We start from the raw sequence: 24684 nt of genomic DNA, 5'->3' as shown, positions 1-24684 counted from the left end.
ACATCCCCAGTCCTATTTTGTATTTTATTTAGAGACAGGGTCTCACTGAGTGCTAAGTGCCTCACATTGCTAAGGCTGGCTTTAAACTTGTGATCCTCCTGTCTCAGCGTCCTGAGCCACTGGGATTATAGGTGTGTGCCACTGCACCCAACAAAATGTAATTTTTGGATAGTCTTTTTAAATAGCACCTTAAAATATTTATTGGTATTTTATGGTTTTCAGTGATTATCCCTACAGTGCTCATAGTGGATGATAAATATTAACAGATATTGGACAAGTTATATATACATTCATTGTCTTAAGAAAAATCCTTTTCGGGGATAGGGCTGTGGCTCAGTGGCATAGCACTTGCCTGGCATGTGTGAGGCACTGAGTTCGATTCTCAGCACCACATATAAATAAATAAAAAATAAAGGTACATCAACAACTAAAAAATATTTCAGAAAAAATCCTTTTTATTTATCTTTTGCTACCAAAAGTATTTAAGACAAAATGCAAATCTCAGTAAACAATGAAACAAAGAGTTATAGATTTTTATTATATAATAAAGGGGAACAACACTGTAGCAAGTCTTCAAACTTTTCTCTAAGTTCTATGAAAAGATTCCTTAGCCTGTATTTCCCAACCATATTTCATGTACATATAATCTAGAATTTCTCATATTTCCCACTGCCAACTGGCTTCATACACTTCATAGGTCATACAAATAATCATGATGCCAAATGGCTGGCTGGAGTAATAGTAATGAATATTTATTCTTTCCACTAGAACCCCAAACCAAAAGAAATCAGCTATCCCTTGCTTCCCATGTCTGTATACATTTTATAAGTTAGTGTCACATAGCTGTCCTTGAACAGGAAATGTTATAGTGAGCCTGAAAGAACCAGGAAAAAGAAAACAATTATTGCTGATTATGTTTTAAATTTAACCACATGTAAAAGTGAGAATCCTGTTCCTTGCATGTGTTTCTCATGTACTAGGAGGTGAAACCATGGCAGAAGCTGGAAGAAAAAACCAGAAGTTTATGAAACCTATCCCGAATTATTTTAATATAAATAATAATACTTCATTATACAATAAAAATTATGGGGCAAATATTAAACATAACAAACTATTTTTATTTACTTTTATATATGGTCTAATTATATACCACAGGAAGTATTTTAGCCTCTTTTTTTTTTCCTTCTTTTTTGGTGCTGGAGATTGAATTTTAGGTTTCTGCTCTTTCTACCAATGACCTATACTCCCAACTCCTGAATTTTTGTATAAGAGAAAGATTGTGTCATGGTAAGTTGTCAGGAGAATATGTTCAGATTTGGATTTTTCAAAGGACTTCAGCTATTATATGGTGATGTATTGAAAAGAATAAAAGTATATGTGATACTGCTTTTGATTATATATTACCTCAATTGATCCACACAACAAACTTGTTAGATAAGTATTATTGTTCCATTGCATAGCTAAGGCAAATGAGAATTACAAATTACAAAGTGCTCAAGGTCACAAAGATTATAAGTGATAAAGCCAGGAGAAACTCAAACATCCTGTTTGTTCAAACTTAATTCTCCAAAATACAGTTTTACTGTGTTTTAAAACAATGTCTAAAGACACATTCCAGCACTTAAAAGCCCTCTGAATCCAAAGAAGTTCAATGGTTGTTGATTTAAGATAACTTGGAAATGTCTATTTGGCAACACTTTACCTGTATTTATTTGAAATTTAACAATGCCATTGAAAAAATGTTACAATTTAGAATTTTTACTTATTTTTAGGAAGCTTCTTCATATTAATCTGCAAAAGCAAGATTTTACTGCATCTTATTTAGAAAAGTGGTAATGTACATATAATCAACTTACTATCTCCCTTCAACAGGTTCAATGTCAAGGGTGTTAACTCCACTTCCATGGATTCTTTCAATATCTCTGTCTTTGTTTAACTCCAGTCCCAAAACCCTTTAAAAATTAGAAGGAGAAAAAAGAAAGATGAAAATTAACAATAAGAAAGTAATTACACATAAACAAATTCCTTATTTCACCAAGGTGATATAGAATACAAAAATCATAGCTAATGCTTAAATCTATCATATCACATACTTATATTAGAGATCTAAGACACTGTATAAAATTTTAAAGTATCAATAATTACAGGTAAGTTTTTTCACTTGAATCATCATCCCAAACTTTAACCAGTTTTTTTTAAAAAAAGAATGAAACAACATTTCATGAATAAAAAAATTCTGAAAACTTAAGACTTTACTGAAGACATCTAGTAAATAAAAGCTTAAATTACAGGATTAAAAAAAAATTCTCTAAGCGTTTCTTATAGAAGAAAAACAAAACAAATGTGTTAAATTCAACAATTAAGCTTTTTAAAATAAAGTCAATTTTCCCTGTTTATCAGAGGTTTGATCCCAAGAGGGTGGGACCAAAACCTATTGCTTTGTACCTGTCTTTTCACTTGAGCCAAACCTTGAACCATAGAGCAGAAGTTATGTGGTATAGTCCAAAGTTTCTAGCTGGAAGACAAAACAAGACAGTACCAGAGTGGTGGAAAACATCAATCAGCAAAACCACAGAGAGGAAGGAACCCAGGAAATAAAACTGTCAGTTACCTCCTGGACTCATGCCTAAATGGAACATGCATGGATTTAACACTGAATAGCATATGAAAGATTTTGGAATCTCAACTAACTAGCATTCAGGTCACAGACTGACCACTGAGTGGCACACAGATCTGAAAAGGCTTTGAAAACTGAACTGACACTGAATTTCATCTTGCTAGTTGCCTGTTAAAACAAAAATATCAACATTCATCATAAGATTGAAACAAGACTCAGAATCTCATAACAATATTCAAAATGTCCAGGATGCAATGCAAAATTGCACATGAAGCACAATGAAAATTTAAACTTGCATGGGAAAAGACAATAGAAGACAAAGGAGATGATATGATCTTGGGAAATTATCTTCTTTAAGTCAGTCACAACAAAATGCATGCATGACAGATTGTAAACACACTTGAAGCAAATGTTAAAATAAAAAGTTTCAGCAAATATATAATATACAAGAACCAAATGGAAATCTTAAAACTTCTCAATATAAAATTATTTCAATTTAATGGACTCAATAGTAAATGAAGCTCACAGAGGAAAGAGTCAGTGAAGATAGATGAACTGAAATTATACCATCCCTAACAACACAGGGGGGAAAATAGTGGGAGGGTGGGGAAGAACAGAACCTCAGGAACCAATGAAACAATTTAGAAGGACTCATGTTTATGTCACTGGAACTCCAAAAATAGGAGAAAATATACTGAAAAAAGAAACAAAATGTTTGAAAATATACAAATCTACAAATTTAAGAAACACAATAAATCTTACGATAAACCCAAAGAAATCAATACCCAGACACATTATAATCAGACTTATAAAAGCTAAAGACAAGCTCTTTAAAGCAATCAGCTAAAAATGCAAACTTTAGAGAAAAAAAAGTGATTTGAATGACTGCAGATTTCTTTTCAGAAACCATGAAGCTACTAAATCTACTCTAAAAAAATGATCACCCACAATCTTCAGATAGAAAAGAAATGGTATAAGAAGGAAACTTGGGACATTAGCAATGAAGGAACAACAGAAATGTTAAATATCTAGGTTAATAGACTGATCTTTTTCTTACAATATTTGATGGTTAAAACAAAAATTATAACATTGTCTGATGTGGTTTATTATATCTGTAAATGTGATATATAACACAACAGACAGTGGTGACAAATAAAGGGTAACAAAGTTTCTATATGCCAAAGAAAGCAGCGAAAGGATAAATAGACAATGAAAAGTATGTATTTTATAATTCCTAAAGCACCCACAAAACTTTACATATAAATGAAGAAATATAGTAAAAAATCACAAGGTAAATTAAAATGCAATACTAAATAATGTTCAAACAACCCCCTAAGAAGGCAGGGGCGGGGGTAAAGATGTAGAGCAATGAGTACTCTCATGCCTGTCAGTGAGAATATAAACTGTTTTTGGAAAACTTTTTAAGTTTCTTAAAAAGTGTTAAAATATTCTTATTTCACTACTAGTATTAGCCCATGAAAAATGAAAGTGTATGTCCACACAAAGACTGGTACAAGAATTTTTATATCAGCTTTAAATGTAATAGTTAAAACCTGGAAACAATTCTAGTGTCCATCAACAAGCGAATGAAGAAAACAAATTATGCTATAAAAAGTAATTGATAAATGCAACACATGGAGAAATTTCAAAGTAATTATGCTAAGTGAAAGAGTCATCCAAAAAATGTTCCATTTATACAACATTCTGAATATCCAAATTAATCTACAGATCAGTGATTTCTTAAGTAGGAAGAGGATGGAGATGAGGAAGTAGGGAGTAATTAACAAAGCATCACAACAAAATTTTTAGGCTTAAGGAGTTTTGTCTGTCTCTCCCCCTTCTTCCCCCCACAGTAGTGGGGATTGAACCCAAGGGGGCTCTACCACTGAACTACAACCCCAGACCTTTTTATTTTTTAAGTTGCTGAGGCTGGTCTCATATTTGTGACCCTCCTGACTCAGCCTTCTGAGTCACTGGGATTACAGGTGTGTGTCATTGTGCACAGCATGTTTATTCTCTTGACTATGGTGATGATTTCAAAAGTATATACATGTCAAAACTCATATTGTACACAATAATTTATATTCATTTGTACAAGTGTATGTCAATTGTACCTCAATAAAGTTGTAAATATTTCTAAAGGGTGTTAATTATGAACACTGTATGCCCCTAACAACCAGAGAAAGTGATGTGTAGGAAACAAAAATAAAAAGAAAAAAACTTCACATTAAAGGAATTCTCAGAGCTATTTCACAATAAAGATGTAAAAGATAAAATGCTGGAATCTGATCCAAATGAAAAAGATCCTCACCTCAAATGGTTAACTTTTAAAATGAGAAAAGGCAAAATTATTAATCCAAGAAAAGGCCAAGCAATATTCAAACAACTCAATACATATCTTTTTAATAAGATAATTTTTAATAAGGTAATTACTCAATAAATATTCTCTTTAACAAATAATTTTGATTCTGTTTCTAACACTGTTTTACATTACAATGTGCTAAGTTATTAGCTTTACTATTTTCATTTTCCTACACATTTGTAACCATAAATGTAATAAAATTTTTAGTATTTTGGCAAAAAAAATTAAAGATCACAAAATTGCAATTTTCCTCACTGATTAAGAACATTTTGCAGAGGTAAGGCTGCACAGCCAGTTTTACAGTCTTTCACTACTGTGCAAAGAGAGCACTACCTGCATATATGTCAACTGTTTGAAGTAGATTTAATGTGCTGAGTATAATATTTCTTTTTTCAAAATATACCCATGTTATACATATTCCATGATTTTTAGGTTTGGATAAAATTTATTCAATTTATTTTAGTGGAATGAAAATCTAAGACATATGCAAAGAGGTGAATGTGGAATCTTTCTCAAGCAATGATTCTAATCCTAGCTATACATTAGAATAATCTAGGTAGCTTTAAAAAATTCTGCTGTTTTAGGACAACTTAATCAGAATCTCTGGATATGGAACGCTGGCATGAACATGCTTTGCAACCACCTCAGGTGACTGTAATATTCTGAAAAAGTTTTATCGGCTCCCATCATTTGTAAGATATCATTCCTTTTTGAATAGCATTTTGTTTTAAGTCATTTGTTTGGATTGAGTATTTCATAAATGGTTCTTTAGTTTTTTTAAGAAAAGGAACTATTTTTGCATTAATATTTCACACTAAAATGAAATAATAATAATAATAATAAGAAGAAGAAGAAGAAGAAGAAGAGGAAGAAGAAGTAGTATAGTAGTAGTAGTAGTATTAGTAGTAGTAAGGGCTGGGATTGTGGCTCAGTGGCAGGGCGCTTGCCTCACAAGTACGAGCCACTGGGTTCAGCACCACATAAAAACATGTAAATAAAATAAAGGTATCGTGTCCATCTACAACTAAAAAATTATTTTAAAAAAAGAATAAGTGAAACCGACATTAATGGGATTAGCAACAAATACTGAGTTTTGATAAGTACACAAAGCAGTTGATAGAAGAGCTGTGAATGGCATCACAGGGTTTGGGGCAGAAATGGTTAAATTATGATTTGGGAATCATATTTTCAGAGAAATGAAATCCATTTACAGATAAGTTAATCTAGTGATCTGGTTAAGAGACTCCTCACTGTTTTGAACTTTTAGTACTTTCAATGAAATGAGAGGTTTAGGTCACAGAATTATGACAAAGACTTATACTTAGTTGCTTTTTTTAGATCAAGAACTTTTTTAGAATTAAAAGACTGACAAACTCAGCTTTTCAGTGGCTCACATATTTAAATTATTTCTCACATTGTAATATCTCTAAACATTATTAAATTTAACTATAGGAAAAAAGAAGTAATGCTGTTTTTTTTTAAGACTAAAGCTATTTTCACTGAAATTAAAGATGAGGCAATGGCCAAATTCACTCACTTGACAACATTTACTTCAGTGATTATAATAGAAGAATTGCAGAACTTAGTATAAACAAATTGCTTTATCAGAGGAGATTGACACATTTTGCAATCACCTGAGGTGGTTGTAAAGCATGTTCATGCCAATGTTCCATATCTAGAGATTCTGACTTAAGTTGTCCTAAGACGGCATTTTTTAAATTTAAATTTTAAATACATTTTGGTATAAATTTGGCTTGCATTCTTGCAGTCATTGAAATAAAAAACCTCTGGATATTTCTATGTTATATAACCCATTACAGTAGATGACTATGTTGAAAAAAAAGTATTACGGTCATCTCTGCACTAAATGGGATTAGGGAGAGGAAGTCAACAGGGGACATAACTTCAATCATGTTTAGAGCTAACCAAAATGTGCCTCAAACAAACAAACAAACAAGAAAGATTTGCAGGGCCCAGTGGTGCACTCCTATAATTCCAGTGGCTCAGGATTGGGAGAAAGGAGGATCTGGAGTTCAAAGTCAGCCTCAGCAATGGCAAGGCGCTAAGCAACTCAGTGAGACCCTGTCTCTAAATAAAATACAAAATGTGGCTGGGGATTTGGCTCAGTTGTTGAGTGCCCCTGAGCTCAATCCCCAATACCAAAAAAATAAAACAACAAAAAAACTTATCTAGATAAAATTACATTCAATATTTTGAAACATTTACCAAACATGTAATCCTAAAATGTAAAGATTAAACAACATTTTAGTGCATAAAACATTATGGAATTGTTTGTAGAAAATAGCTAAATGACCACCTATGATTATCTATTATCTGTTTCTGAGTTGTGGCAGAAAGCCCAGAAATGACCTTCCAAAGTCTCTAATTCTTGGTATTCATGATTTTCTCTCCTTAAATGTGAGCAAGACCTAGTGACTCACTTTTGATGATTAGAATATGACAAAAGTAATGAGATGTCACTTATGAGATTGGATTATAAAAACAGTCTTGATTCCTTCTTGCTTTCTTGTTTGCTTTGATAGGAGCCATTTGTCATGCTGGGATCTACTCTATGGAGAGAACCATGTGGCAAGGAATTGAGGAAGTCTGGGCCAATGTCAATGAAGAACCAAATCCTGTCAATAGCTACTTTAGTGCACATGGAAGCAGATCTTTACCTAGTCCAGTTGAGAAATGACTACAGCCCCATTCAATATTTTGAATATAATCTCGTAAGAAACACTGAGCCAGAGAGAGAACCCAGTTAAAATACGTTAAGATTCGTGACATCTTTAGCCTGAGAGATAACAAATCTTTCAGTTATTTAAGTTTGGGATACTTTGTTACCCAGGTATTGATAACTAATGCATAGTTGAGTTCTTCCTTTGATATATTAGAATGAATCATACCCAGTTTGTCAATATTAATTGCCTATTGATTTAAATTTGAGAAAGTCATTAATGTTACTAATACCCATTTGCTTTTTTCTCTTATTTTTATTCCTACCATTCCTCTGAAACTACTTTTCCCAAGGTCATTTGTATTTAGTCTATCAGTTAAATGCAACATGTGCTTTTAATTCCTCATATTTATTGAGTGTATGTCACTCACAAAATACTTATTAAACTTCTATCATGGGTCAAACCCTTTTTGAGGCCTAGAATACAGGTCCTTTGTTCTTTGGGGGATTAAGAACACAATGATATAGTAGAAAAAAATATATGATACAATTTCAGTAGGAATAAATTGCACAAAGAAAGATAAAGTTGAGTAATATGAAAGGAAGTACTGAGTGCAAAGAGGACAGGCAGTATTTGACACATTTGATGGCTCCGTCCTTAAACACTGTGTTCCCTCAGTGAGGTTTTAACTCTACCTCACCGGCTACTTGTTGAAAGTTCATCTGCATTCTCTTCTTCTGTCCAATCTTTTTGTCTCCTGCGGCTGGGGATCAAACCCCAAGCTTTGCTCATAGGAGGCAAGTACTCTTCCACTGAGCTACTTCCCAGCACCTTCTGTCTAACCTTAAATGCTTATGTTTCTTAGATTTTTGCCATTTGTGGAGAGCAGTGATTTAAATAATGGTCTTTCTGACTCTCTGGTGGCTGCATTTGTGCTGGGAACTGCCTGTGCAAAAGTGCAGGTCAAGATGGCCTAGCTGTATGGTGATTGTAGCCCAAGGAAACTCTGTGCAAAAGTTCAGTTATCAGTGGGAACCTTGAGCTCAGGCACCAGCTCCCAGGGAGAGAAAATCCCAAGCAAGATGACCCTAATGTCTCACCAGTCCTGTGTCCTTCCAATTGCCTGCTTTGCTGAAATTTTCCCACAAATAACCTTTTGATGAAACCTACATAATAAACGTGCTGAACTAACTCTGGGTCAGTCAAACTCTATCAGACTGCCCACCTGGGCCAACCTTTTTCTATGTGTGTCTGTCTGTTTCTTCTTCATCCCCCATCACCCCTCATCTAGTTTCTCAATTAATGGCTGCGGTTGAGGGCAAGCTTAATAATGCCTGGCTGATCTTATCTCTGTGACTTCCTGTACCTTAAAGAAATCTAAATTTCTCTTGAGCATATAACTCAAATACGCAACTATGTCCTTCACTCTCTGAGTGAATATATTCAGGTTCCTCAAAATCATGTGGGCAAAAATAAAAGTAAAACTTGCTTCCCCTTTGGAACATCTTGTCTCAGAGGATGTCACCAACATCCAACTTCCTACCCAAGGGATATATCTGGGAATCATTATTGACTGTTCCGTTTTCATCATTCACTTATCCACATATTTTCCATGGCTTATCTCGGGCATTTTTCAAACTTCTTCATTTTCTTCATCCCATTTGCCTCCTCCCTGCCCCAGGTTTCCATCAGTTCTTTTCTGGACAAGGGCAATATTCACCTAAATTGACTCCTACTCTTGCTCTCAACTTCAACCCATTCTTCAAGGAGAAGTCAAAACCGAATATCTGTGACTTTACTCTCATCTTCATACTTTGACGCAAGCACACAAGGCTCTTCCCCATCGAGCTTCTGCCAATTACTCCAAGTACATCTCTTGTCCATGGCCCCCGACCTCGTCTCTAGGATTCAGCCACTGAGGCAAATTTTAATTGGTCGGTTAGAGGAAAAGGTAAGATTTTCTTTACCTCCGTGTGGACTCCGTTCTCTGGAAGCGCATAGGGTCTTCCAAACCCGCTTGTCGCGCGGACAAAAAGCCCAGCATCGCGTTTCCTCACCTCAGCTTGCACACTGGACACCGCCATGACAGGGCTCGGAGGAGGAGCTGCAATAGCAGAGCTTCCCATTGGCCAAGCTGTGATACCACCTGACCAATGGTGAGTGCCGTTACTCGGAGGGCTCACGGAAGGAGGTTGGCTGGTCTCTTCGGACGCAGTGGGCGGGGTCAGCGGCTGGAGCGTCACTCCCAGCGCCCCCGCACGTCTGCATTGGTTCCAGCCTGGAGGTTAGTGGCAGGCATGAGTTGGTCTCTGGGTTTGTTTCGCGCCTTGTGGAGAGCACTGTCAAAGGAGGTGAAGGAACACGTGGGCACAGACCACCACGGAAACAAGTACTACTTCATCCCGGAGTGCAAGAACTGGAGAGGTGAGACGAGAGAGAGGCCAGCGTTTGCCTGCTCGGTGAATGAGGGAAAGTGAGAGTGTCTTGTCAACTGCCTGGGGACACTCAGTGTCTCACCGAGGGTAAATCCCGAGTTGGGCCGCCCCGCCGTCTCTTTCCCTAGGGTGTCTTAGCTCCACGGTGTCTGACCCTGGGTTGTGCGCCGCGCCCAGGGCTTGTGAACTCGCGGTCCCCGCCCTGCAGCACCTTCCCAGCTGAGCCCCTGCGGCCGGCGCGAGCACCGCGCACGCTTCTGAACCCCTGCGGAGGGCTTAGTTCTGGCCCTTGGGAGACATAGACTGGGATTCTAGAGCCCGAGTCTTTTGCTTGAGAAGCGGGTTGTGGCTTTCCTTGAGCCTGTGCCTGGCTTGAGACGAGGGCGGAATGGTGTGTAAATGAAGAGGTGTGTCTTCAGCGGCAGGGTTTTCCTCTTTCTCACCGTTTGACTTTCTCAGCACCTTGGCTCTGCCGCTGGCCCCGTGGTCAGTGTCTTCACAACCAAAATCTGTCAGAAGTAAATCGGTGCACTCTGTTCTTTTCTAATCATTCAAGGGCCCCTGTTCCCTTTCCTGGAAATTTGCGTCCTAAGTAAGACCTCACTTTTAGAAGCCTGCCTCTAATCGTGTCCTTTCTGTGCAGGATTCATGCCAAATAGTGAATCAAGTGGTCTGGGGTGTTAGGAAACGTCCCTTTCCGGTGAAATCACACCTTATATCAGTCCTCAAAACTCTGTGTTCTATCACCTCGATGCTTAAGATCTCAGGTTTTGGGTGAAAGAAGTTGGATTAAAATCTCCCCTCTGACGCCTAATGACTTAGGGATCACAGGCAAAATAGTTGTCTTCCCACATCTCAGTATTCCAGTTTGAAAGTTAAATAGTAACAACAGTAATGATGAAAAGCACAAAGACCTTTTCAAAATTGTGTTTCACTTATTTCCCGCACACATTAATTGTATTTTACGATTTTCATTCAAATTTGTTTTGCCTAGCCTTCTCCTGTGACTTAATATCTTAGACTTGATTTCCTAATGAGCTTTTTTAAACTGTCAGGGCAAAAAATATGATGCTTTCAGCTTCCTGTCCCCAGACAACCATTGATCTAAGTTCTAAAACTATAGTTTGCATTTTCTAGAATTTTATGTAAATGGAAGTATACAGCATGTTTTATTTTTTACCCTCGGTTTTTCACTCAGCATATTGATTTTGAGATTCATCCACGTGTTGGTATTTACCAAAAGCTTATCCCTTTTATTGCTAATATTCCACTGTATGGCTATGCCATAATTTGTTCATAATTTGTTATGAACAGATGAATACCTGTTAATAGATGTTTGGATTGTTTACAGTTTGGGGCTATTAGAAATAAATTATGAACGTCCATAAATGTCTATTAATAGACATATGCTTTAATTTCTCTTGATTACATATCTTGAAGTGGAATGGCAGGTAAACTTATAGATGTATGTTAAAAAGTGATGGTACCATTTTGCATCGCCACCAGAATGTATGAGAGTTGCTGTTTTTCCACATCAACACTGGCTGTGGTTACTAATTTTAGTCATTCTAGTTGGTTCATAGTAATATCTCATTTTTTTCTAGTGTTCTTTTTGCTATTTAAAATTTTTTACTTTCCAATGAAATACAGTAAAATTGACTTTTTAAATTGGTGTGCAGTTCTATATACTTGAACACAATGAAATTTTAACCACACAATGGAATATTATTCAGCAATTAAAAGAAATGAGCTATTATGCTACAAAAAGACATGGAGAAAAACATTGCTAAATATTACTAAATGCATACTACTAAGTGAAAAAATCGATCTAAAAAGGTTATGTGCTGTAAGGTAATATAAAGGTTATGTACTGTAAGATTAATGTAAGGGGATCACAGTCAGCATAAAGAACTCCTTTCTTTCCCTCAGTTACTCCTTCATGCTAATATTCTGTTACGATTTTTTCCCCATTCCTAACTATGGCAAACACCACAGTTCTCTGTCATTTTGATTTTTTCTTAGTTCTCTGTCATTTTGATTTTTTCTTTTTGAAAATGTTGCACATATAGAATCATAACCTGTTGTAACCTTTTGAAACTGGTTTCTTCCATACAATGTAATGCCTTTGAGATTCATTGCATGTATCTGTAGTTTGTTCCTTTTTATGTTGACTAGTGTTCCTTGTTATGAATGTACCACAGTTTGTACATTTACCTGTTAAAAGACGTTTGGGCTGCTTCTAGGTTTGGGTACTTAAGAGTAGAACGGCAAGAAACATTCACATGTGAGTTTTATATGAACATAAGTTTTCATTTCCTATGAGTATATACCCCAGTAGTGTGAGTGCTAGATCGTAGCAACTTCAGCTTGCTCTTTAAAATGTGAATAATAATATTTACCTAGCATCACAAGATATTTTTGTTACTCACAAGAAACAAGAAAGAGCATTAAGAGAATTAAATATAATGTCAAAATCCATGAGTTAATTTTTGGAGGACTTTTACTTGGTGGTTCTTTGATTTCTTTTTCATATGACTTGTATTTGTTAGTGTAGACATTATGCAAATATTTTGTTACATTTATTGTGAAGTGTATTATATTGTGTGGTTACTATAAATGTGCTTCTAAAAGTAAATTTCCGGTTTCTTATTGCTTGTATGTAGAAATACAATTAATTTTTTTAATGTTAATCAGCCATATTGCAGTGTATTTTATGTTCTGCCTAGCCCTTTGCAGATTTGGGCATTATGTCAACTGCTGATAGAGACAGTTCTGGTTTTTCCTTTTCCAACTTGTTTGCCTTCTATTTCCTTTCCCTTCCTGGTTGCACTGGATTGGACTTTCAGTATAATATTGAATAAAAGTGGTAAGAGTAAATATTTTTGCCTTATTTCCCATCTTAGGAAGAAAGCACTTTTGGTTTTTTATTATTAAGTATAAAGTTACTTCTAATTTTTTTCAGATGCCTGTTCTGAGGTTAACAAAGGTCCTTAACTATTTGTAGTTTGCTGAGAGGTTTCTTTTTTTTTTCTTCATGAATGAAGCTTGAAATTTATCCAATGCTCATTTGCTTTTTTTTGTATCTATTAAGATAATAATAATTTATACAATATAATATGAATTATTTTTAAAAGTCAATATAATATGAATTATATTGACTTTTAAAAATTAATTGACTTTATTTTTTAGAGCAGTTTCAGAATAATTGATTGAAACTACTCAGATACTCCCTTTCCTCTTCTTCAGCAGTTTCTCCTTGTATGGATATCTTGCTTTAGTATTTCCTCCCACTTCCCTCCCTCCCTTTCACTTAACTCCCTAGTGACCACTGATCTTTTCACTGTCTCTCTGGTTTGCCTTTTCCAGGATGTTATATAATTTGAGTCACAAACACATAACCTTTTTAGATTGGATTTTTTTCACTTAGTAGTATGCATATAGTAATACTTAGTAGTGTTTTTCTTCATGTCTTTTTGTATCATAATATTATTTGTTTTTATTGCTGAATAATATTCCATTGTGTGGTGAAGCCATTGTTTGTGTATTAATTTACTTATTGAAGGATATCTTGCTTGCTTCCAATTTTTGGCAGTTATGAATAAAGCTATTAAAAATCATGTACAGGTTTTTTTTTGTTGTCGTTGTTGGTTTTTCTGTTTTATTTATTTATTTTTTTTTGCCTGAACCTAAGTTTTGAACTCACTCATTTGACATTGTTGAATATTTTGAATGTTACATTTGTGGAATAAACTCCATTTGGTCATAATGTATTATCTTTTTTTGTTATTATTGCATTTGGTGTCCTGACACTTTGTTGAGGAATTCTGAGTTTTTTATCCTTGAGGATCTTGATGTCTTCTTGTAATGTCTTTTTCTGGATTTGTTATTAGGGTTATGCTGGTCTCATAGAGTGAGTTGGATTGTGTTGCCTTCTCTTGAATTTTCTGGTAGAGTTTGGGAGAATTTGTATTGTTTCTTAATTGGCATAAATCATCTAAGAAGCCATTATGTCTTAGATGGCTTTTTTTGTTTGAAGCTTTTAAACTACAAATTCAATAACTTTAATAGATATAATAAGATTTCTTAGGCTATCTATTTTGTCTTGGATGAACTTTGGTAATTTTTGCTGTTACTAAGTTAGTACTAATCAGTTAAGTATTATCTAGATATTAGGACTATTATCTAGACGATTATAACTAGATAAATATTCATGAGTTATGACAGCTATTGATATTCTGGTCATGGAAATATTTTTATAAGAATTTTATAGAATTACTATTAGTAATTGCAAGGGGAAAAGTTTTGGACATTCTAAAAATGTGATTTTGGGGTCAAATGATGTCCATTCATCTTTCACTGTATTATAGTCAAAATTGTTCTGCAGTGTTTTTACCTCTCCTGAATTCCTGTATTGTTGGTTGTGAGAAAATCAGGCCTTTGTTGATGATGTAGAAGAAATTAATCTCCAGTATGCTGCTGCCTAGTATATCTGAGTGCCTAGGTTCTTAATCATTAAAGCTGGAAACACAGACATGTTATGGCCCATAAATACTACTAGGCATTTCCTAAGCATTCCACTATGAATTCAGGCAAAATCCCTGTTTTTTTTTAAACAATAAATATTTCCAAAATGAGTCATCTAACTCTATTTCCTTGATACAAAAGGTGATTATTAAGAAATCTTGAATTTTCTTTGCATTGCATAAATTGTTGAGCATTTAACACCATTAATGCAAAAGAATATTTAAGAATTCTTTTAGGAGCTGGGGCTGTAGCTCAGTGTAGAGTGCTTGCCTAGAACAGGTGAGGCACTGGGTTCTATCCTCAGCACCACATAAAAAATAAATAAATAAACTAAATTTATAAAAAAATGTTTTTTTGAAAGAATTCTTTTAAAAATTACTTTTTCTTTTTATTCATTTAGTATGGTATTAGTCATCAAAGAGCTATATTTTTCAGATAACGTTTTATTTGATGAGAACAGATAGGTAACTCAAATCTGTTAAGTATTATTTAGTCATATGAATTTAAGTTTGGAACTGATTGTTGACATTTTTACCATTTAAAAAATATATCAGCATTTCAAGATAAATAGATTATGAACATAACATGTTGATATCTGTAATAAAAAGTTGCTAATCAACATTTTTGTTGAATTTTATTCTATGATAGATTATATTCTAAAAGATTCCTCAAATAAATTGACTTTAAAATACCTTTGTTATTACACCCTTCTTATTTATATCTGAGTTTTATCTATTGGATTGCATTCATCTCATGTTTCAAAAGGTAGCTCTCTTCTAAGATAACTTCTTATATTTATGTACTTGGTCTAGCTAGGTCATCTTTGAACCTTATTTTCTCATTTTCATCCCTTTGCACATTGATTAAATGTTTACATGCAGTTAAAACTACCAACCTAATTTTAACCAAATAACTTTTTGAATTGTAAATTTGCTAGTGGACATAATGAATGTCCAAATTTGAGAGATGAAAATACTGGCTTAGAGCATTTTGTTTGTTTCTGCACACCACCACACTGAAGAGCAATGGTTGAAAATCTCGTGTCCAAATGGGACAGTTCTTATGATGTAAATTCATAGAAATTGTATCTCTAATTGTTACCTCTTGACTGTTGAAGAAATTTATCCCATAAAGAAAAGATTTAAAAGGAGCTTTGAGTATTTGAAAGATCCTTATGTAGAAAAGAATTAGACTCATCTAACCCTTTAACTCAGAACATGAATCAGAGGGTTGATGGTTAGCTCTCTTTGAGAAACAATCTTCATCCTTTTAGAACTATGCTAGAAAAAGAGTAGGGAGCTCTGTGTTTAATTCTAACTGGGAGAATTTAGGGAGATAAATAGCTGGAAGCATTTGATCATCATTTTGGGGGATAAATAAGATTTCAGCAAAAATGATAAAAGAGGACTTAGCGTTAGAAAGACATAAGAAATGCCACATAGATTGGAAGGTAGTTCCATGTGGACTGACTGTAGTGTAGAACAAGAAAAAGCTTTACTATGGGAATGGAGATGGTCAGATTATCAAAGGCCTTGAATAATATAGGCTTGAAGTTTACACTTCTTTCTGTCATTAGTAATTAGCCAGTGACATGGTTAGAGCTATTAGAGAAATGACTCTGGAGGTACTGTGTAAAATGAGCTAGAAGAGAGAGGAAGAGAACCGAGATGTACTATTATGTGCCAGCATTGCTATATTTACCATGATCCTTGAAAGAGATCCCATTGGACTACAGTAATGCTATTGGAAAGAAAAAATAATAACATTCAGGAAAAAAGATAATAACATTAAAAAATAATTGACTATTGGGGCTGAGGCTGTGGCTTAGCTGTAGAGCACTCGCCAAGCATGTGCGAGGCGCTGGGTTCGATCCTCAGCACCACATAAAAATAAATAAATAAAGGTATAAAAAAATCACATCAATCTTTAAAAAAAATAATTGAATGTAGGCTCTTATGAGTTGCATCTAGCCCATTACTTTTCATAATTCTCAGCTTCAGTTGGTGTGACATCCTACAGGTTGTTCACATTAGTAAGAACCAGGACTTCCTGTGGGAGCACTGGTGACATTTCCAAATTACTTGGACTTGACCCTTACCATTTGTGCCTTGCTTTCAGTCCTGTTGCTCTAAGCTTGGTGTTTTTTGGGGGGACGTTTTTGGAAAACCCAGATAGATTCTTTGCAGACTAGCCTATCTGCCCATGCTGATCCATGGACCATTCAGCACTGTGGAGTTTGTTTTTCATCCCACCCTATACCATTCATTAATTTTTTCATGTGACAAATATTTATTGAGCATTACTCTAAATGTATACATGTTCTATGAATTTCAGACATATTGGCCTTATTTTCAGACCTTTTGATGGAACTTTTATGTGTTTTCTTACATAGCTATAACCCTTCCTTTATAGTCTTTAATAATTTCAAAGGATTTGAGGAAATTGAGGTAAATATGAATCAATGGCTATTTAATCAGAAGTTTGAATATTTGATTTGTAATATAAATTAATTAAATACACATTTTTCTCTCCATTTCATTCTCAACTTCCTATAACCTCCAGTTTTTTAAAATAACTTATGAATTAATGGTAGTTACCATTCATTGAGGAATGATTATTTCATATCTTTACAACAACAATGTAACGAGGTATCATTATCCCTATTTTAAGCATGAGATGATAGTGTCATTTCTGAATATGTGAGTTTCATATACATGTGCCTGAGAATAAAGTAGGTTCTGAAAAAGCAGCTGTTCAATGAATCAAGATAATTATGGACCCAGAATTATAAAAATGCTAATAAAATAAAATGTTAAAAGACCACAGGAAATGATTAAGTAGTTTTCCAAAATTTTAAAACAGATAATTAAGGTCTACTGTGATAAATGAGCCAAAATTTTCTTCAAGGATTAAAGCATTTTTATTTTTATTTTTTATTAAAAATAACTATTTTTCCATGGTCATCATTCTTCTATGTGGTTCAGGTTTGGACTTGTCTTAGTCAAGTCCAAATTTAGTCTAAATTTAGTTTCATTAACATCATCAAACTTATGAAGACACTCAGTGTTATTTTTCTTTTTAAGATGTATGTATCATTATCTAATCATTCAAAACCTGTATCAGCCACTATTGTAATTAATTATAAAGTGCTTTGTTTTAGATGGTGTCACCTCAACCTATTTGCAGTTAGAATTTAACATGTGTAAATTGTAATGAATTATAGTTAACAATCAGAAAAATTCAACTGGTCAGAATTAGAAATCAGATGTTTTGTTTTAATAGATAATCGGAATATGGTGATAGAGCTTTCTTGATTGTGGTATCTGGTCTAACATTTGGTAATACTGAAGATATTTCAATTGTTCCAGCAGATGGCAGCATTGTACCAAAATTATAGCTTGACTTTTTTTTTTTCCTTTAAACTGAAGGAGTGATGTTTTTTAAAAAATAATTGGATCTAGTTTTTTATTCCAAATAAACCCTGCATTACTATTTTACAAATTGACTTTTATGACAAAGATTTTAAAGTGACAATATGGATTATCCTTATAGATACTGTACAGTTATCCTTGTACAGTGATGTAAGTGGCAACTGTATTTTGAAGACTTGACTAAAACATTTAAAATCATGTATATAATGTTTAACAGTAAGTAATATTCTGTCCTGAGTCTATTAAGAGATTACATAATGTAATCATAACCATTGACATCAAATTGGTAGAACTTCTTAAAGGGTTTTATGATTTAAACCAAAACATTTTTGTTTGAAATATTTTCTTGAAAAAAAATTGTAAAGTTTTTATATAGGCCATTGTTTTAGGGTTGTCTGAATGTTGAGTTTTTAATTTTCTGATCTTTATTTTGAATTTTAATTTTTTATGTTTTCCTCAAAATTATTTCTCAATTGCCTTCTGAATTCCCTTAGTTATGTGTGAATGTGTGTAACTACTTGATTGTATTTTGGTGTAGGGGAGAAAACATTATTTCCCCAGTAGTGTATGATTGCATTCCTATCATATATAAACAGAACCACATCATACTTTCAACCAGAGAAAAACAGGAGGATGAAATATATTCACAGTCATACATGTATGTCAGTCCTTTATGCTGGCTTTAAAATGAATTTAATGAACTTTAATTTCAAATTCTGAATTTCCTGCCAGGGAAATACATGATCTTTAAACAGAAATGGAAACTAATAATGGATGATTGACTAAGCTGTGTTATCTCTCTTCTTATGTGAGGCTAAAAATATTTCATATAACAGAAAAAGAGTTACTAGTCCTATTTTGTGTTAAGGATGTTTCATAATTACTTTATATTAAGAATAGTAATGTCAATAATGGCAAAATTAGTATTTATTAAATAATGTGCATTAAGCACATTTTCTGGCATTTGTTAGGACTCATTATATTTGTGGAAAAATTATAATAAATGAAGAAAATTAATGGATCTACTGTTGATTTGTCAAGGTCACTCTGTGGTAAAACTCAATTTGTATTATATTTATACAGAACCCAGTGTTTTGTTATTGTAAATCAGATGAAATATCATTTTTCATACCCCTCTCAATTTTCAAATAACTACTGAGTTTATCACTTCATTTTTGTTGCTATTTGAAGGCTTTCTAAGTTACTTTGCAAGAATTACCAAATGATTTGACATAGTTGCTGTTTTAGAGTTCACAATTCATTGAGGTTTGGTAGATAAATATCTTCAGAACTATGTGTCAGTCTTCACTAGTTGATTATTAGAATAAGTTTCCATTTTTTTACAAAAATAATGTGGGAATGTATATGGTTTTTTTAAAAAGTTAGTTCTTATTATTTTAACCAAAAAGACTTTTTCTTTGCTTTTATCTTTGTTGTTTCCAGGTGACTGGTGCCTCCATCTTGTGGTCCAAATGATAAATTACACCCTTTGCCAGAGATTCTAATTAAGCTTTTTTGCACTTTAGATGAATATATGATATAAATTATTTATTTCCTAACCCCTCCCCCAGTACTGGGGATTGGACCCAGGGGTGCTTCACCATAGTTACATCCTCAGCTCTTTTTATATTTTATTTTGAAACAGGGTCTTGCTGAATTTTTGAGGCTTGTCTCTGACTTGCTCTTGCCTCAGCCTCCCAGATAGCTGAGATTACAAGTGTGCATGAACTTATTTCTTTATTATTTATTAAAAAATGTAACTTTGATGGGTTTGGTGGCACACACACCTGTAAGTTCAGTGGCTTGGGAGGCTGAGGCAGGAGAATCAAGACTTGAAAGCTGACCTCAGCAATTTGGTGGAGCCCTAAGCAACTTAGTGAGTCTATCTCTAAATTTAAAAAATGTGTGTATGTGGGGGGGTGATGGGGATGTGGCTCAATGGGTAAGGGCCCCTAGGTTCAATCCCTAGTACCAAAAAACAAACACAAAAGGTAACTGATTAAACATATATCATATATCTGCATTACTATTTTACAAATTGACTTTTATGACAAAGATTTTAAAGTGACAATATGGATTATCCTTATAGATACTGTACAGTTATCCTTGTACAGTGATGTAAGCTCTGGGGCTTTGCACTGAAAATCATCTCTTTATTACATAATTTTTATCTTTCTCTTTTCATTGCTCCTCAAGGAAAATATAAAATGCTTAAAAGGACCTCTTAAAGTGGCCATTTAAAGATAGTGTTATTTGTATACACACACACATATATAAAGAATTATTGGGGTAATAATGGTGGTGGTGGTGGTATGTGTGTGTATGAGAGAGAGAGAGTTAAAAGCACCTCTTAAAGTGAGCCATTTAAGGATAGTGTTATGTATATATACACACACACACAAAGAATTATTGTGGTAATGATAGTGGTGGGGTGTGTGTGAGAGAGAGAAAGAGGGAGGGAGGGAGGGAAAGAAATTTGATTAGCTCTTTGTTTTGAAAAATGAAACCTAAAATCTTAGGGAAGTTTACTGTATATTTGTAACTATAAGCTAATTATGAGAATTGAGAATGAATTAAGTATTTATTTCCTCACAAATTTATTGAAATTTCAAAATAACAAGTATATATTGTTTACAATGTTTAATGTGATGTTATGATATAGGTATGTACTGTGGAGTGAGTAAAGCAAGCTGATTATCATGTCAATCACCACACCTAATTATCGTGTGTATGTTTGTATGATGAATAAATACAGATTTTTTTTTTACATAGGTCTTCTGACAAAATTAGGACAACACATTATGACATCCTTTGTTTCATATTTATCTTTGAGTAAGATTAAGAAAAATGTCCAATTTTACAAAATTTGAAAGCATTACCAAATTTTTCTAAGGATTTTTATTAATCTTTATTCATTATCCTTTTATGTTCTAATCCTTATTGGTGTATCTTGACCACCAATTAGCAATGGAAAAAGAACATGCATTGGAGAAAAGATAGCCTCTTCAACAAATGGTGATGGGAAAACTGGAAGTCCATATGAAACAAAATGAAATTAAACCCCTATTTCTCACCATGCACAAAACTCAACTCAAAATGGATCAAGGACTTAGGAATACAACCAGATACCCTGCGTCTAATAGAAGAAAAAGTAGACCCTAATCTCCATCATGTGGGATTAGACCCCAACTTCCTTAATAAGACTCCTTTGGTGCAAGAATTAAAATCAAGAATCAATAAATAGGATGGACTCAAACTAAAAAGTTTCTTCTCAGCAAAAGAAACAATCTGTGAGGTGAATAGAGAGCCTACATCTTGGGAGAAAATCTTTACCCCTCACACATCAGACAGAGCACTAATCTCTAGGGTATGAAAAGAACTCAAAAAGCTAAACACCAAAAAAAAACAAATAACCCAATCAATAAATGGGCCAAGGACCTGAACAGACACTCCTCAGAAGAGGATATACAATCAATCAACAAATATATGAAAAAACGTTCATCATCACTAGCAATTAGAGAAATGCAAAGCAAAACCACTTTTTGACTTAAGATTTCATTTCACTCCAGTCAGAATGGCAGCTATTATGAATAAAAACAACAATAAGTGTTGGTGAGGATGTGGGGAAAAGGGTACACTCATATACTGCTGGTAGGACTGCAAATTGATGCAGCCAATATGGAAAGCAGTTGGAGATTGCTTGGAAAATTGGGAATGGAACCACCATTTGACCCAGCTGCCCCTCTCCTCGGTCTATACCCAAAGGACTTAAAAACAGCATACTACAGGGACATAGCTACCTTAATGTTTATAGCAGCACAATTCACAGTAGGTAAATTGTGGAACCAACCTAGATGCCCTTCAATAGATGAATGGGTTAAAAAATGTGCATATATCCACAATGGAATATTACTCAGCAGTAAAAGAGAATAATATCATGGCATTTTCAGGTAAATGCTAAGAGAAGTTAGCCAATCCCAGATAACCAAATACCGAATGTTTTCTTTGAAATAAGGAGGCTGATTCATAGTGGGATAGGGAGAGGGAGCATGGGAGGAATAGACGAACTCTTGATAGGGCAGAGGGGTTGGAGGGAAAGGGAGGGAGCATGGGGTTAGAAATGGTGGTAGAATGTGATGATCATTATTATCCAAAGTGTATGTATGAGTTGGTGTACATTAGTAAATTGGAGAGATTGACTAATAAAGAGATTGCCTTGAAAGGTGTTAGGAATTCTGATTGACTAAAGGTTCAAATATGGGTTAATATTAAAAGTGACATAGTAAGTATTTTTATTTATGTTTAGACTATTGCTTTCCCAGAATCTCTGGGCTTAAATACCTCTGCAACTTGCCTTCCTCTCACTGGCAAGAATTTTGATATTCTAGTCAGCCTATTTATTTTATTCTTCATCTAGAATTCACCATTCCCTAATGTTTTTTGTACCATATGCCATGAAAATGCAAGTGATTGCCTTTGTAGCTGAGTCCTTCACTTTTTATTCTTTTGGACAACGTCTGTATTGCAGCAGGTGATCAACAAAACTTGTTCATCCATTTGAAATTTTTTTTTTTTGTATGCCTGATGTGTGCCAGGCACGGTTTTAGGTTCTAATATATTTAAGATATGTTAGAAAACATAATACTAAAAAAAATCCATCCCCTCATTAAACTTACATTGTAGAGACAGTCATATGATTTTAAAAAATACAGGAAAAAGAACAAGTAAATTATGTAATTGTTACAGTGTGGTAAGTGCTAAAAGAAAAGAAAAAGTCCAAGTCAAGGGATCAGAAGTGCTGGAGATATGGAATGGGTTGAGATTTTAAATTGGATAGTTAGGGGTTCTTTATTGAGAATGTAATATTTGAACAAAGACTTGAAGGAAGAGAAAAAGTTAGCCAAGTGGATATCTGCATCAAGAGCACATGATTCAGAGAATAGCAGTATAAATTAGCTTTTACTCTGAGTAAATGGGATTTATTTCAGAGTGCTGAGAAGTAACATAATTTATGATTTTGAAAGGATTGCTTTAGTGTTTTTTTTTTTTTCTTCTGTGTGTATGTGTGTGTGTGGGGGGGTAGGTACCTGGAATTGAACTCAGGGGCACTTGACCATTGAGCCACATCCCCAGCCCTATTTTGTATTTTATTTAGAGACAAGGTCTCACTGAGTTGCTTAGTGCCTCACTTTTTGCTGACACTGGCTTTGAACTTACAGTCCTCCTGTCGCAGCCTCCCAAACTGCTAGGATTATAGGCATGTGCAGTAGCACCAGGCATTTTTTTTTTTAATTGAGAGTAGACTTTAGGGGTTAGAGATTGAAGCAGGAAGTTCATTTAAAAGGCTTTTCTTTTGGTTGGTTTAATTCTTCAATATAATATAAGACTTATAGAAAGGTCATAAGAATAATATAAAGAGTTTTCACATACTTTCCCCAGATACCCTGTTGCTATTTTACCATATTTGGTTCATTTATCTTTCTTTCAATTAAAAATTAACAAGTAAAACTCAAAGGTAACATGATGTCTTGATATAGAAACATTGTGGAATGGCTAAATCAAGCTAACATGTATATTACCTCACATAATCATCTCTCTCTAGTCTTTCTTTTTTCTTTTCATTTCTTTTCTTTCTTCTTTTTTTTTTCTTTTGGTAGTGAGAATACGTCAAAACCCTCTTAGCAGTTTTCAAGTACACAGTACATTGTTATTAACCACAGGCTCCATGTTGTAGAATGGAACTCTTAAATTTTGTCCATCCTATCAAAAGGATGTTTGTATCCTTTAACCAACATCTTTCTAATCCCCAATACCCTCACCCCACACACATTCACGTCAGCCCCTTGTGAACAACTTTCTTCTATTTGTCTATGAAGACAAATTTTCATTTTTATATTCCACAGACAAATAAAATCATATGGTGTTCAGTGTGCCTGAGTATTTTTACATTTAACATATGTTCTCCAGATTTGTTTCTGTTGTCTCAAATAACAGAATTTTCTCCCCCTTCTAAGGTTGAATAAAACATACTGTATTTTCTTTGTTGATTGTCTATTGATGGACACTTAAGTTGATCCCATATAATTGTGAATAATATTGTAGCAAAGATGGGAGTGTTAGTGTTATAACTTAGCTTTACATTACTACAGCAAAATACCTGACACAGGCCCCTTAAAATTTAAGAGAGGTTTATTTTGGCTTATCTTTCTGGAGTTTAAAGTCCAAGGTTGGGTGGCCTCAGTAGTTTGAGCCCCTGTTGAGGGTAGTCCATCATGTTGTGAGCTTGTTTCAAAGCAAATGCTCACATCTTAAGGCCAAAAGCAAGAAAGAGAGGGAGAGTACCAGCAAGGTTCCCCAAGCCCTTTCAAGGGGATATGCCCAGTGACTTAAGGAACTTTCACTAGGCCCTACCTCTGAAAAATCCATAGCACCTCCCAGTACTGCCACCCTAAAGATCAAGCTATTACAATTGGACCTTTGGGGGACACTGAACCAAACTGTAGTAGCAGTTTGATAGACAGCAATTCAGTTGCCTTTGCATATACTTATAGTGGAGTTGCTAGATCATATGTTGGGTCATCATCATCATGATGGCTGTACTACTTTATATTCCCATCAACAGTGTATAAGACTT

General features: G+C 34.3%; 2 protein-coding genes across 8 annotated transcripts in view; one reads left to right on the top strand and one right to left on the bottom strand.

The window, feature by feature from the left end:
• ERCC8 (ERCC excision repair 8, CSA ubiquitin ligase complex subunit) overlaps positions 1-9756 on the bottom strand; it is a 48817-nt gene extending 39061 nt beyond the window's left edge. For 2 of the 6 annotated variants that reach the window (XM_081291858.1, XM_081291859.1), the window contains exons 1-2: positions 9628-9756; positions 1857-1952 (exon numbers count right to left, since the gene is read on the bottom strand). In XM_081291858.1, coding sequence (XP_081147984.1) covers positions 1857-1952; positions 9628-9704 — 173 coding nt within the window. In that variant the 5' untranslated portion in view covers positions 9705-9756. Of the gene's footprint in view, positions 1-1856; positions 1955-9627 lie in introns of those variants that run through there. The other 4 variants (XM_081291862.1, XM_081291863.1, XM_081291860.1 and 1 more) reach the window with 2 other exon arrangements.
• A 129-nt stretch (positions 9757-9885) lies between these two features.
• Positions 9886-24684, top strand: part of NDUFAF2 (NADH:ubiquinone oxidoreductase complex assembly factor 2) — a 218530-nt gene continuing 203731 nt past the window's right edge. For both annotated transcript variants that reach the window (XM_081291122.1, XM_081291121.1), the window contains exon 1: positions 9886-10084. In XM_081291122.1, coding sequence (XP_081147248.1) covers positions 9958-10084 — 127 coding nt within the window. In that variant the 5' untranslated portion in view covers positions 9886-9957. The remainder of the gene's footprint in view (positions 10085-24684) is intronic.

This window comes from Spermophilus citellus, assembly GCF_964194105.1.
Source record: "Spermophilus citellus genome assembly, chromosome: 1".
In the NCBI taxonomy this organism is placed as follows: domain Eukaryota; kingdom Metazoa; phylum Chordata; class Mammalia; order Rodentia; family Sciuridae; genus Spermophilus; species Spermophilus citellus.
The sequence above is the reverse complement of the archived record's forward strand: the minus strand, read 5'-3'. Positions and strand labels throughout refer to the sequence as shown.